Source organism: Labeo rohita, chromosome 17 (genome assembly GCF_022985175.1).
Source record: "Labeo rohita strain BAU-BD-2019 chromosome 17, IGBB_LRoh.1.0, whole genome shotgun sequence".
NCBI classification, from domain to species: domain Eukaryota; kingdom Metazoa; phylum Chordata; class Actinopteri; order Cypriniformes; family Cyprinidae; genus Labeo; species Labeo rohita.
The window spans coordinates 3,608,406-3,624,981 of NC_066885.1; the positions used below are offsets into that span (position 1 = coordinate 3,608,406).

The window sequence follows — 16,576 nt, forward strand, 5'->3', positions numbered from 1 at the left end:
AGAAATTAATTTAAATAAAAAAACTAATGAAAAATTAATACATAAAAATATTAAAATAAATACAAATAAAACTAGATAAATAAAAAATAATAAATAAAAATAAACAACAAATAATAAAATAAATACATAAATTTAATTAATTAAAAAGTACATAAATAGTTATAAAATAGTACAGTATATAAATAAAATAAAAATTATGAACATTTTAAAAGTACATTTATAAAAAGTATATAAATGATTTAAATTAAATTATATACACAAATTAATTTAAATTAAAAATACAAAATAAAAAAACTAAATTAATAAATAAATAAAACTAAAACTAGATAAATAAACAAAAACATTACATATATATTTAAATAAACAAATATAAAATAATAATATTAAAAAGTAAATACATAAATTAAAAAGTATATGAAAATGAAAATAAAAATTAAATGTAAAATTACAAAATAAATCAAACTAGATGATCAAATAAATAAGCAATTATAAATTAAAATAATTAAAATGTTACTTAATTTAAATAAAAAAACAAAAAAAAATAAAAATTAAACAAATGTCAAATTAAAAATAAATAAATAAATAAATAAATAAAACAAATTAAATACATTAAATCTAATTAAAAATGATTTAATTAAAAGACTTGTAATCTTTAGGAAAATATATATAAAAGTATACATAATATACACTGTATGTATTTTTTTTTTTTTTTTTTTTTTTTTTTTTACATTTTTGCCTTGAAAACAATATTACAAGTCACATATAAGATTTATATGGTTGCATCTCTAGGATTTTAAATCGATTCATTGAGAAAATGAAGATATTACGTTATATGCAACATCAAACAATAACAATTTAAACAGCAGTATAATACACTGTTATTACATCACAATGCATGATGTGAGCGGTATTATAATCTCTGTTTGCACCACTTCTGAGTCATTTATTACATTGCATTGCACACAGAAGGTCAAATAAAGCATTGCACGCTGGGATGCAGTATTATGATATTGCTAGGCATGACATGCAGCGCTGCATGTGATTATTTAGCAACTCCAGATGTTATACTGATGATATAGAATCCAGTGCATACTAGTTTCTGTGAAAAGCTTCTGTATGTAGCATGCCATTATGAACTAAATCAGTGTGCACTGCAACAGCACAAATCAAGGTTAAGAGAAGCTGACGCTCCTCAGATAGGGAAAGCGTTTCCAATTGGCCGTGTGATTGGAGCAGTTTTCTCAGACGTGAGCGTAACAGCTGCGATCCCCCAGAGGGCATTACCATCAAACACAACACAACACCCGCGCTGACCCTCGGGTCCCGTTAAACAGGCCCACAGTGAGCTGCAGTGCGCTCATTCACAACTGTCACAGTCAACATCTCAGAAACTATATCACTGCTGTTTATTTGATACCTGTGCTTGGTAAACCTCGAGGAACCACTGGAGAATGAGCTCATCTGAAACTTCCATCTTCCCACTCTTTCTTGCTATCAAAAAAGGACCTAAAAGTCATCTCATATTACCATTTTTTTGAACATGTACGATGGCAATACCATGCAGGGCTCCAACACCTTATGATCTATTTATTTTCATTATCTATCTGTGACTTACATGCATGCACGCATACACACACTTATATATTATTATATTATTAAAAATTAAACAAATTTAGAATGAATAAATAACACTAGATAAATAAACAAATACAAAATTATAAATAAATCAAAATAAACAAATATAAAATTAAAATGAAAAAATAAATATATTAATTTAAATGAAAAAATAAATAAAAATTTAACACGCACTCAGATAAATAAATTCATAAAATAAAAATAAAATACAAATTAAACACACACATAACTAAATAAATAAATATTTTGAAATGCAATATATTCAATTATTAAAATGTAACAAATGTAGACTGAATAAACAAACAAATGTGAAGTTAATAAATAAATAAAACTAGATAAATAAACAAATACAAAATTATAAATTAAAATAAACAAATCTAAAATAAAAATGCTAAAATAAATATGCAAAATAAAATGTTAAAATATAAATAAAAACTAAACACACACAAATAAATAAATACTTTTTTTTCCTGAAATGCAATATATTATATTATTAAAAATTAAGCAGATGTAGAATTAATAAATAAACAAATGTAAAGTTAATAAATAAAACTAGATAGATAAACAAATACAAAATAATAAATAAATCAAAATAAACAAATATAAAATTAAAATGAAAAAATAAATACATTAATTTAAATTAAAAAAATAAATAAAAATGTAACACGCACACAAATACATAAATTCATAATATAAAAATAAAATACAAATTAAACACACACATAACTAAATAAATAAATAAATATTTTGAAATGTAATATATTCAATTATTAAAATTTAAAAATGTAGAATAAATAAATAAACAAATGTGAAGTTAATAAATAAATAAAACTAGATAAATAAACAAATACAAAATTATAAATTAAAATAAACAAATCTAAAATAAAAAATTCTAAAATAAATACATAAATTAAAATGTAAAAATATAAATAAAAGTTAAACATAAATAGGTAATTTTTTTTTTTGAAATGCGATATATTATTAAAAATGTAGCAGATGTAGCATTAATAAATAAACAAATCTAAAATAAAAAATTCTAAAAGAAATACATAAATTAAAATTTAAAAATATAAATAAAAGTTAAACATAAATAGGTAATTTTTTTTGAAATGCGATATATTATTAAAAATGTAGCAGATGTAGCATTAATAAATAAACAAATGTAAAGTTAATAAATAAAACTAGATAAATAAACAAATAAAACCTTACAAATAAATTAAACAAATATAAAATAAAAATGATAAAATAAAAAAAGTTACAGTCTCATCATTTTACTCTTGCATTTAAATTCATTATAATTCTTGGCCTCTCTTTTACTTATATTTAGTGTATTATTTTTATTACTATTATTATTATTCTTGCGTTTATTTGTGCTTTATACGTAAATAAAAAAAAATTAAATTAAATGTAATATGTTATATTATAAAAAATTAAGCAAACGTAGAAATAATAAACAAATGTAAAGTTAATAAATAAAACTAGATAAATAAACTAATACAAAATGATAAATAAATTAAAAATAAATATAAAATCGAAATAATAAATACATAAATTCATTTAAATTAAAAATATAAATAAAAATGAAACACACAAATAAAGAAAGAAATACATAAATTATAAATTAAAATAAACAAATATAAAATAAAAAAATGATACAATTGAAAATGTTACAGTCTCATCTATTTACTCATGCATTTAAATTATATATATTTTTTACTTACATTTAGTATATTATTATTATTATTATTATTATTATTGTGTTTGTTTGTGCTTTATACGTAAATAAAAATGAAATGAAATAAATACATTAATTTAAATAAAAATATAAATAAAAATTAAACACAAATAAATAAAAATGTAATATATTATATTATATTATATTATAAAAAATTAAGCAAATGTAGAATTGATAAACAAATGTAAAGTTAATGAATAAAACTAGATAAACAAACACAAAATGATAAATCAAACAAAAATTGAATAAAATATAAAATTGAAATAAAAATGTATAAATTAATTTAAATAAAAATATAAATAAAAATTAAACATACACACAAATTAATAAATTAATTAATATTTTTCCAAAATGTATATTACGTAAAAGTAAAGAAATGTAGAATAAATAAACAAATCCAATATTATAAATAAGTTAAACAAATATAAAATAAAATTCTAAAATAAATACATAAATTTAAATAAAAACAAAAATAAACACACACAAATAAATATGATGAAAAAAGTGAATACCATGGTAGTTTTTAGCAAGCATTTATATATTAGTAACATTTTAGTATTTATATTTAAATGCTAATATATTTATTATTTTTAAATTGCAATTTTCTACAAAAAATATGTAAAAAGGTAAAAATTAAACATTTAAAAATGTAATACTACTTTTATATATATGGATAAAAATGGACAAAAAAATACAGAAAATAGTTAAGTAAGATTCTTCTGTCTTGTTCACAAAAATAAATTAATAAAATAAAAATAAACTCACAACACATTTTTATTTCAAAATGTTTAATCTAAAAAAAAAAAAAAAAAAAAAAAACAGAAATGGTACAAAAATACAAAAGTCAGATATTACAATTGAAAAAATAAAGTATTACACAGGCTTTCATTATCTTTTATTATCTTCACTGACTTTTCAGACGAAGAAAGACGAAAAAAATTAAGCCTCAGGAACTAGTTCTACACATCATCGTCAATAAGAACGAAATTATTATGCAATATTTATTGCAACCCACTAAAAATACAAAATTAGACCTGTTTACAAAAGAAGAAACTCCTATTACTAGAGTTTACACGAACGGCAACCGAACGAAATGCGTCTAGTCCCGATCTGTGCCAGTCCACGGCGCTTCCCGTCCAAACGAACCTGTAAACACACCCGCAGACAGAGACGACTCCTCTCGTTCACCTCAGCAGGCCAGGAAAGTCATCCCGTTCCTGCGGTAGGCACTCTGTCGGGGAACACAAGAGAAAAGCAAATCTGTTATGAATTAGCGCTCCAGTTCCACAGAGGCAGAAGGCCGGCTCTCGTTTTCCGGTTTCGCAGACGACACGGCCTGGAATGCGCTGCCTTTTTTTCTCTTTAATGTTTAATCGAAGTATTTCTGGTTCTGCGGGTTACGAAACACCGTCCTCATCTATTAGAAACGCAGATACAAAACAAATGTGGTTAACAAGTGGTTTATGAATCTATTTGTGGAAAGGCATTCTGATTTGTTGAAGGCTCGACCTTAAAAATGTCACAGGGGTGTAATTGTGAGGGTCCACACCACTGCAAAGTAGTTGTTATATGGTTCACATATTTTATTTCTGAACCGTATAACAACTAGGTTGCAAATATGTTTTATGATTCAAATATTTTTGCCTGAATAATGTTTCAAAGGCACCGAAAATACATATAATTATGCAGAAATTTAAACACATCACCATTCTTGGGATTTTTTTTTAATGTTTTTGAAAGAAGTCTCACTGCTCACTAAGGCTGTATTTATTTAATCATAAAAACGGTAAAAACTGTGATATATTATTACGATTTAAAATAACTGCTTTCTATTTCAATATATTTTAAAATGTAATTTATATCTGTGATCAAAGATGAATTTTCAGCATCATTACTCCAGTCTTCAGCATCACATGATCCTTCAGAAATTGTTCTAATATGCTGATTTTCTGCTTTAAAAAAACATTTTTGATTATCAACTGTAATGCATTTTATTTTCCAGGATTCTTTAATGACTACAAAGCTCAAAAGCAATAGAAATCTTTTGTAACAATATAAATGTCACTTTCTGTAACTTTCAATTAGTTTAATGCATACTTGCTAAATAAAACTATAAAAAAAAAAAAAAAAAAACATCTTACTTTTTTTTTTTTTTTTTTTTAATAAAGTACTGTATGGGTCAATGACATGCATGTCTTTTGTGTTGATTTATGCGGTTATTACTATTAAATAATTCATTACATTACATGCTGTAAATGTTTATACAATAAATGTTTCAGTTTTTATATTAAAATTACCTCACAGAAATGACAAGATGCTCATGAGCATTTTTAATATTATCTAATTTGGTAAAAAACGAAAAAAAAAAAAAAAAAAAAAAAAAAAAAATATATATATATATATATATATATGTGTGTAAGTGTATATATACACATATGTATATATATACACATATGTAATTTTTATATTTCTATATTTATTATATAAATATTACATAAATATTATATTTACATATTTGAATAATATTTACTTATATTACTATTTATATTTATTTATTTTAACTATTATAATTCTTATATAACTATTATAATTATAAATAATATATATAACTATTATAAATAATATATATACTATTATAAATAATATATATAACTATTATAATTCTTATAACTATTAAATTATGTATTATTTATTAACTACTAAATTATATATTTAAACAATATTTTTTTATATTAATATTTATTTATTTGTGTGTGTGCGTTTAATTTTTATTTTAGATTTTATTTTTTTTATTAAAATTATTTTAATTAATTAAAGGTATCTATTTTATAATTTTTATTTTAGATTTATTTTTATTTTTTTTATTTATTTCGAATTTTAATAACTATAAACCATAAAATTATTTATTACATTAAATGCAGAAAATACAATATATGTTTAAGTTTTTGTATTAAAATTACATTACAGAAATGACACGTGAAATGACACTTCGATCTTTTTGGACAAAAAAAAAAAATTATAATAATAAAACAAAAATAAAAATAAATAAATACATTTAAAATGAATGTATGCATTTATTTTATATTTTTCAATTTATATTTTTACAATTTATTTATAATTTCGTATTTGTTATCTAGTTTGATTTATTTTACATTTGTACATTATTCAGTTTTGCGTCACATAAATGACACCTTAAATAACACTTTGGTCTTTTTGTGGGGAAAAAAAATTAGTCAATTATTTTATTATATTAAAAATAATTAAATTATTTATTACATTAAATGCAAAAATGCAATAAATGTTTAAAAAAATACAGTAAATGTTTTACATCATATAAATGACACCTGAAGATGCTCAGGACCATTTGTAATATGAGCTCATTTGATTAGCTAGTAGATTTCACAATAACACGTAACACATTGAATGAACTTTCGAAACAAAGACTGAAATAGTATTTTCTTATATAACATCCTCTAATAATCATATAAACAACTTGTGTATAGTGTATTCAATGCCTAAATGAAGGAATTAATTTTACTTGGTTAACTACTTAGAGGTGTTAAATCCAAACTTTTGTTAAAAAACAGTGTAAAGATTCATCACAAATGTATGAAACCAACATGAATCCCATCATAATCACCATTTTTCATTAAAACACTGCGTATCCTTCATACTGTACGAGGCGTTTAACATCATCTGTCATCCGAGCTCCCATAAGCACTTGGTCGGACAGTAATAAGTGGTCACACACAAACATCATTGTAATTACTTAAGGACACGACTCTGGATCATGCGTTTCTGCCAACAGAGATCTGTGTTTCATGAAGGAAACCATCAGGTCACCGCAAACCCGGAGTGAAAGGCGGATCCAGTCACGGGCAACATATAAAAATAACAAGTGCCTTTATGAACAGAACCCTGCGAACGCCACCGACAACGCCATTAATTATCATTATTCAACCACAGGGAGAAACACAAGAGAAAGCACCGCGGCAAGACAATACGTACAGCTGCATTGTGGGTGAAAAGGAAGGAGCCGAGGAAATCCAAAGCCACTCGGGGTGGTAGATCGTTATATATGTCATTTAATTTCCTTTTTATAAAAGAAACGGAGAATCGAAAGCAGATGTGCGCCGTTTGGCCGATACAATTTGTTTTTGATGCGTGTTTTTTTGCATTCGTATTATGGCGAACTCTCTTCATTTGTCTGGTTTTAACGGGACACGGACGCGAAACGGAGACGGGTCCCAGACGGATTCGGGAAAACAGACGACTCAAACTAGATACAGGCCTAGAAACATGAACTGAGTGGAAAAAAAGCTGACAGAATAAGGCAAGAGAGAAAGGATATTGTGAAAGCTCTGTCAAGCTGGAACGCATAAAGCAGCGTATCAAAGCTCAAAGGTCGAGGCTTGATTTGCCGGCGACTTCTGTTTCTTTGGGTCATTATCTCCCAGTCCAATTATAGGATCAGCACACTGGAGAGCAGATTTCTAATCAGTACCGACGAGGAACAGGAGAACATGTGATTCACAAGCGGCTGTAACGGGAAACGCTTTTACGTTTGCACCTGTATCTGTTACACCGCATGTGGAAAAACGAAACTTCTGTTCATCATCTCACACCGAATGCATGCAAATTTAGCTTGATGCATGCATTTATACACCCTAGCAACCATATAAACCCACTAGATAACAATCACTCATAGCACCCTACGAACTACAGGCTGACCGATTTATCAGTTTTGCCGATTAATCGGCACCAGTTGCTGGAGCTATTGATTATGGTTCTATTGATTACACTGAAAATCAGTGGCGATAGTTTTTCTAGCATGCGTCCATTGCTGGAGTGTTCCATTATTGTTATTCTGTACAAGAGCAAGAGCGACTTTTAGAGGCGGAATCACTGATGCCTCCAGGGTTGCCAAGTCTGTCGTTTTCCTGCAGAATTCGGCTACTTTTACAAGTTGATTGATTTTTTTTCTTGGATATTAAGACTTGTGTGGCTTAATAAAAAGTAAATGATGTCTCTTACTGAATTATGTAGTAGAAAACCCATGATATATATATATATATATATATATATATAGTGTTTCATGCAGATTTCGGACTATGTGGGTGCTATTTTTTCGATTACTATTTTTTAGTTTGTATCTCAAAATTGACTTTTTTCTCAGAATTGCAAGTTTGTATCTTAAAATTGACTTTTTTTCCTTAGAATTGTTAATTTATATCTCGAAATTGACTTTTTTTTTTTTTTTAACTCTGAATTGTGTTTGTATCTCAAAATTGACTTTTTTCTCGGAATTGCCATTTAATATCTTGAAATGGACTTTTTTTCTCAGAATTGCAAGTTTTGTATCTTAAAATTTACTTTTTTCTTCTCAGAATTGTGAGTTTGTATCTCAAAATTGACTTTTTTCTCCGAATTGCCATTTAGTATCTCAAAATGGACATTTTTTTCTCAGAATTGCAAGTTTGTATCTTAAAATTGACTTTTTTTTTTTTTACTCTGAATTGAGTTTGTATCTCAAAATTGACTTTTTTCTCAGAACTGCCAATTAGTATCTCGAAATTGACTTTTTTTCTCAGACTTGTGACTATGTATTTCATAATTGTGATTTTTTGACTTTTGACATCTAGATGTGGAATCACTGATGCCTCCAGGGTTGCCAAGTTTTATAACTCACAATTATGATAAAAAAAAAGTCAGAATTGTGAGATACAAGCTTGCAATTGTGAGGTCTGAATTTCAAGTTATCTCACAATTCTGACTTCACTCGCAATTGCATGTTATATCTCAGAATTGTGACTATGAGATATAAACTCACAATTTTGAGAAAATAGTCACAATTTCAAGATTTAAAATTCTGAGAGTTTTAATCTTGCAATTCTGACTTTTATTCTCGCAACTGTGAGTTTGTACAACAATTCTGAAGGAAAAAAGTCAGAATTGAGCTTACATCTTCCAATTCTGACTTTATAACTCGCAATTGCGAGTTTACATCTCACAATTCAGAGTAAAACAAATCAGAATTGCAAGTTTGAATCGTGTAATTCTGAAAAAAGTCAGAATTAAAGTCAGATAATAAGTTGCAAATAATTTTTTATTTTTTAGTCAGTGGCGGAAATGGGCTTCCATACTTTCAGCAGCTGTGATCAGCGTATCAATATTTTATTTTCCGAGTTGTGTATTTCAGGTTGTGCTGCAGTAAAAATAGCAACAGGTAGCGCCAGCAGCTCATCTAAATAATAGCGCCTCCCATCTTTCAAAATAGGTGGATTTTTAACGCAAATCTTTTATGGGTTTCCTACTACATATTTCAGTAAAAGACATCATTTACGTTATATTAAGCCATACAAATCTTAATACCCAAGTTTACTTTTTGTATTCTACCAATGATAAAACTGCTGCAGATGTTGAGTTTTGATGTTCAGTCTGCCACTGGTGAGGTTTATGACCACTACGATATAGTGGTTTTCAATTTGCATTACACTGACTGTAAAATATGTACTTGGTTAAGTACTGTTATTTATTTTTTGTAATAAAGCACTATTTTATGTAGAGTGTTGTGTTTCTTATGTTTCTTACTGATGTTATCTGTATCAGTAAAATCCATTATTGGTTAATCTCTAATAGCAACCATATAAACAAAGCAACTATGAAAAAACATTCCATGTATCCCATAATAACCACCCAGAATACCCTAGCAACTGCTTGACACACCCTAGATTACACACAGCAACTACCCAGAATACTGTAGCAACATGTTTAACACATGTAAAAGCTTTTTGAAATCAATGACATACATGAACAAACATTTCCAAATGAAAATCTCTGTATGTTGATAAAGAATGCAATATAAAAGCTTTGATTTGACACATGCGAAGTCTGTATACTGAGCTGATTGATTGTGTGACTTCTGCTGTGATTGGGTTTCACTCGGTGTGACAGATTGAGCATGAATGGCGCTTTATTACATGCTGGATTTTTCCAGCACAGCAGATTCTCAGTTTCATTCGGCCTCACACAACATCACAGGCTTATTTTCCAACATATAAATACACATCCTGGAGGAAGCTGACCGAGAGGGGTTCCCTAAAGATCCTGAAAAATAAATCCAGCCTGATATATGTATATAATGTGCACGTTCGACGGGAAGCAATGGAGATATATCTCAGCGAAGAGTTCCTTCCTGTATGGAATATATTTTCAATCATGAGAGCTGTCGCAGCGTCTCAAGCTTCGTCCTCCCCTCTGATAATTATTTATACTTTGCAAACGGAAAAGAAAGGAAAACAGCACAGATTCTACTTCCCATACAGTCAGGAACAGTGTCAGAATTTTTTTTAAATGTAACATTTCATGCCACATCCATTAATTACATATTTTAACAGAAGTTTAACAACAAAAAAAGTGTGTGTGTGTGTGTATATATATATTCATTTATTATCATTTATATTTTAGTACAATATTTGATTTTTTTTTTTTTTTTTTTTTTTTTTACAAATGAATACATATAAAAATCTATCAAATAAAATGACAAATACCTGGCCTGTTCCCATGCTTTATTAAACCACTTAATATTTGATTTGATTTTATTACATTTACATTTTTTTAACCATTTTTTCATGCCACATCCATTTATGTTATACATTTTAACATAATTATAATTAAATAAAATAAGTTATATTATAAAAAAAAAAATTATGATACAATTTTTTATTATTATCATATAATATAATATAATATTATTTTATTATTTAATGTAATTATTTTTATTATGTTTTATATTTAATTGAGTTGTGATATTTGGGATATGGTCATAATATAATATATACAATATAATATAAGTATCTGATTTTAGTACATTTTTAGTACAATATTTAAAATATAAAAAAAAAATGAATAGATATAAAAATCTATCAAATAAAATTTTTAAAATTACATTTACATTCTTTTTTTGATTTTTTTTCATGTAATATTTCATGCCACATCCATTTATGTTATATATTTTAACAGATTATTAAATAAATTATAAAAAATAATTCAAGTATATAATAATTCTTTATTATTAAATCATATAATATAATATAATATAATATAATATAATATAATATAATATAATATAATATAATATAATATTTCATTATTTAATTTAATTATGGCTGTTTTATATTTAATTATATTTAATTTACAGACCAGAAAATTGTTAATATATAAGATTTATAAAGTATTTTCTTTTAGCATATTAAGTATTACATTTAAAATATTTGTTAAAAATGTACACACATAAAAATCTGTTAAATAATATTAATAATAAATAAAAAATATAAAAAACAAAAATGCTGCAATCAGACAGCTGTTGGTCACTTTTGGTGACACCTGCCACTATTTACCCACCAAAAATGACACAAAATCAAGGAGTGAATTCACTAAACATGTCCGCATTTTGACACAAACACCTGCAACTTGCTTGAGGGAAGTATGCAAAGAGCAAGTTCAATGATTTTGAATGCCTAAAATAAAAACAATAGAGTCAAATGTAAAGGGATAGTGATGAAGAACGCTTCTTTGATCTCAGTCTGCCTTCTCGCTTTTGCAAACTGGGCTTCGTGACGCCTCCGTTCGACCATTCATAAATCTCCATTTTTGAATAGTGCTAAGTAAGACCTCCGCTCCCCCCTTATGGAAACACTCGGCGGAGGTCTCCAGGTTCAGACGCGGCTCATCCAGGCCGGCCTCTGGCCTTGGCGGTGGGTGGCGGGACGCGGCCGCCCTCCGCACCTCTGCCGGGGCGAAACCCAGCCGACGGGGTCCAAGAAAAACTCCGGGAAAAAAATATCTGCAACATGGGCAGAGGAAGCATCTGTGCAGAGAGAGGCTTTCTGATGAAATATCGCCTGCTGACAGTACAAGAAGGAAGAGGCCGTGCGGTTTGAGAGGCCGCGCACAGAAGCGCCGCTGTACAAACGCATTCCAGTAGCCCAGCAACTGACCCTCGCTGATTTTATTGCCCGTATATATTACGGGCTGTGCTGAAATCCACAGCGTACGCATCAGAAACCTGGGATCGCTGGATACGGAAGGCTGGCAGGGGTCTGGAAGGCTTTATTGGACGCGCGCTCGTGTCCGTCACTCCTGTGAATGGCCACCATATGTCGGCGGTTATTTGTGCAAGCTGTTCAATTTGCATTGGTTGCATGATGTGAATTAATGATTTTCTCCAACCGTTTGGGTTTTACATTTACGCGCAAGATGATTTGCTCTCGGCCTGCAGTTGTTTACACAAAGGTCAAAAGGGTCACCAAGCCTGCATTTGTTTGAAAGTACAGCAAAAACAGTACAATTTTAAAATACTTTTACTGTTTAAAATAACTGTTTTCTATTTGAATATATTTTAAAATGTAATTTATTCCTCTGATCAAAGCTGAATTTTCACATGACCCTTCAAAAATCATTCTAATATGTTGATTTGCTGTTCAAGAAACTTTATTATTATTATTATTAATATTTAAAACACTTGAGTACATTTTTTTTCAGGATTCTTTAATGAATAGAAAGATCCAAAGATCAGCATTTATCTGAAAAAGCTTTTGTAACATTATACACTTTTTTTTTTTTTTTTTTTTTTTTTTTTTGGTAAAAAAATTATAGAAATTAAAATTTTTATTTAGCAAGGATGCTTTAAATGGATCAAAAGTGTTTGATTGACTGGTAGTGTATATGTACATGAATTAATTTAATTAAATTAATTATTCTTTGAATAATTAAATAATATTCCAAATTAATATATACAAATACATAACCATATATATTAGTTTCAAATTAATTAATTTATATTTTTAAATGCATTATATTCCAAATAATATAAGACTATTTTTCTGCAATCCATACAACAAATTAAGTGTGTGTGAGTGTGTGTGTGTGTGTGTGTGTGTGTGTATAAGTTGAATCACGGGTTCCAAAAAAAAAAAAAAAAAAAATAAATAATAATAATAATAATAATAATAATAATAAAATAAAATTATTTAGCTGTTTCCAAATCAGCATATTAGAATGAAGGATCATGTGACACTGAAGACTGAAGTAATGATGAAAATTCAGCTTTGCACCTCAGGAATAAATTACATTTTACAATATATTCACACAGAAAACAGTTATTTTGATTCGTAATAATATTTCATAGTTTTACTATTTTTACTGTATTTTTTTCACCAAATAAATGCAGCCTTGATGAGCAAAAGAGACTTGTGCAGGGTAGCATATATTATTTTCAGGACTACAGATACCAGACACCCATTTGTTCAACATATTATGCAATCAATTCTAAAATTTTAAAGCGTTATAATTTTTTGTTATGAGAGCTGAACAGCTCTAATATTAAACTCGGCGTGATCCGATCACCATTACAAGGAGAGAACAGCTCGACTCTCTAGTGCTCCGGACGCTTTGGCAGGCAAAAACGGAGCCAAGATGAAAGAAAAGCTTCTTTGGTCGTCTTGTTTGCGTGAGGAAGGAAACTGTTTGCACTTCTCTTTTCTAGCCTGTTAAGCTGCATCACTGCCAGGATCGTGAGGAAAAAAAGATGGACGACCCCTGGCGAGAGCAGCTTTATCTTTGATCAGCGCCGCTGTGTCCTCTCGCTGGCCGGCCGCGTAAATGTGAGAGACAAACTGTCTCCTCTCCGCCGAGAGATGACACTCCAATTATCAGTCCCGCGCTGAGGGGAAGGCGCACATGTAACTCATTAGCTACAATATCACTCTGTCTTCCTCTTATTTTTATGCTCAATAAAAAAATGGCGGCCGTCAGGCATTGTTTATCACGTGTCATAAACAATAAGCCGCGGATCTTGTGTGTGTGACCGTTCAAACAGTCATCGTTTTACGCTGGCCGGCCGGTTTGATGAACACAGAAACATTGTTAGTGTCAATAAACAAAAGCGAGTCCTTCGCACGCTCCATAAAACTGAGCTGTGCGCATATTTCAGCCCGAACACCTCCAATAGTTCGCTCTTGTCATTTTTACGCAAAGTCCGCAGGCCAAGATACACATTAGACAAAAGGGTCAGGAATACATTTAAACACTTCGGTACAAAAAGAACATAAATACCAGCGAAGAAAAACAAAGATCTGTCACAGAGCGAGCCTGGGCAGGAACTGGACGAGAAAAAGAAAGGATACTTCACCCAAAAAATGAAAGCTCTGTCATCATTTACTCACACTCAGGTCGTTCCAAAGTGTATGAGTTTCTTTCTTTTTTCACAAAAAGAGATGTTTAGCAAAATGTCCTGGATGCACTTTAGCACGCAATGAAAGTTGAGCTTCAAAAAGTGCTAAAGAGTTATAAACGTGCGATTAAAGTACATCGTAAAAATTATTAGTGGAGTACTTTTGACTAAACAATACAATTTCAGTCTTTCTAAAAGAAATTGTAAAATTTCTTGCTTAATTGAATGTGTTAACTGGCGTTTCTTTGTAATTAATTGTGAAATATTAATAACTTTTTAGAATATAAAATCATATATATATTAAATATATTAAAAATAAATATTAATAATATGAATAATTATATTTTATAATTAAACTTTAAATAAAAAAAGTTAAGATAAAATTTTCATTTCAACACTTAAAAAAAAGTGAAATTAAAAGGTACATTAATAAATTCATAAAATAAATTAATAAAAACGATAAATATATAAAAAAAATGGAAAAAACATTAATTACAAAATTATTATTGAAGTACATTTGACAAAAAATTTATTTTCAATCTTTCTGCTTCAAAATTTCTTGTTTAATTGATTGTTAAATGCCATTTCTTTGTAATTATTTGTGAAACCTTAATTAAATGTTATAATATTATAATATAAAATCAAATGAATCAAATAAAATCAAATTTAAATGAAATAAGTTAAAAGATAAAAACATTTTTTTAATTTAACACTTCTAAAAAAAAGTTACATTAATCGTTAAATTAATAAATAAAATGAATTAATAAAAACTATACAGACGTATTAAAAATGGACAAAACATTCATTACAAAATTATTATGATTAAAGTAAATTTGGCAAAAAAAAAAAAAAAAAAGAAAAATCAGTCTTTCTACTTCAAAATTTGGTTTAATTTAATGAGCTAAATGCCATTTCTTTGTAATTAATTGTGAAATATTAATCAAATTTATAATATAAAAGCATATATATTAAATATATTACAAATACATCAAAAATACTAAAACTAAATAATTACATTTATTATAAATTAAACTTTAAATGAAATAAGTTAAAAGATAAACACTTATTTCAACACTTCTAAAAAAAAAGTTAAATTAAAAGTTAAATTAATAAATAAAATGAATTGAAACTATACAGACATATTAAAAATGGACAAAAACATTAATTACAAAATTATTATTAATATTATATTAATTATAATAGTATTATTAAAGTACATTTGGCAAAAAAATAAAAATAAAAATAAAAACAATTTCAGTCTACTTCAAAATTTTGTTTAATTTAATGAGCCAAATGTTAATTAATAAAATTAATAATATAAAATCATACATATATATATATATATATATATATATATATATATATATATAAAATATATTAAAACACATAAAATATAAATAATAATCTAAATAACTATATTTATTATAAATGAAATGTTAAAAGATAAAAACTTTTTTTATTTAAACACTTCTAAAGTGAAATTAAAAATAAAATTAATAAAAAACTATACAGACATAGTATATATACATATAATAAACCTATATAATATAAAATCATATATACACACATATATATATATATATATATATATATATATACACACACACACACACACACACACATTACACTAAATGAAATAAGTTATAAGTTAAAAACCTTTTTTTAATTCAACATAAAAAAGTGAAATTAAAAGTAAAATTAATCATTTTAAATGTTATGTTTAATTTAATGTGTTAACTGCCATTTCTTTGTAATTATTTCTGAAATATTATTAAAACTTCCTCTTCGTTTGAGAGCTGCAGCAAAAGGCATTATTTTCAAAGCTATAATGTACAGCTTGAGATGTGAAGCACACCTTGAAGCAACATGAGGTCGAGCAAATGATGATAAATGACAGGACTTTGATTTTTGGGTGGACTAACCTCTAACGTGTGAATGAAAGGTCTCAAGACAAGATAGCAGAGAGCTGCATG

General features: G+C 27.2%; 1 protein-coding gene across 3 annotated transcripts in view; it reads right to left on the reverse strand.

Moving 5' to 3' along the window:
• Nucleotides 1-4,196: 4,196 nt before the first annotated feature.
• supt3h (SPT3 homolog, SAGA and STAGA complex component) overlaps nucleotides 4,197-16,576 on the reverse strand; it is a 155,786-nt gene continuing 143,406 nt past the window's right edge. For all 3 annotated transcript variants that reach the window (XM_051133106.1, XM_051133107.1, XM_051133108.1), the window contains exon 12: nucleotides 4,197-4,601. In XM_051133106.1, the coding sequence (XP_050989063.1) occupies nucleotides 4,560-4,601 (42 nt within the window). In that variant the 3' untranslated portion in view covers nucleotides 4,197-4,559. The remainder of the gene's footprint in view (nucleotides 4,602-16,576) is intronic.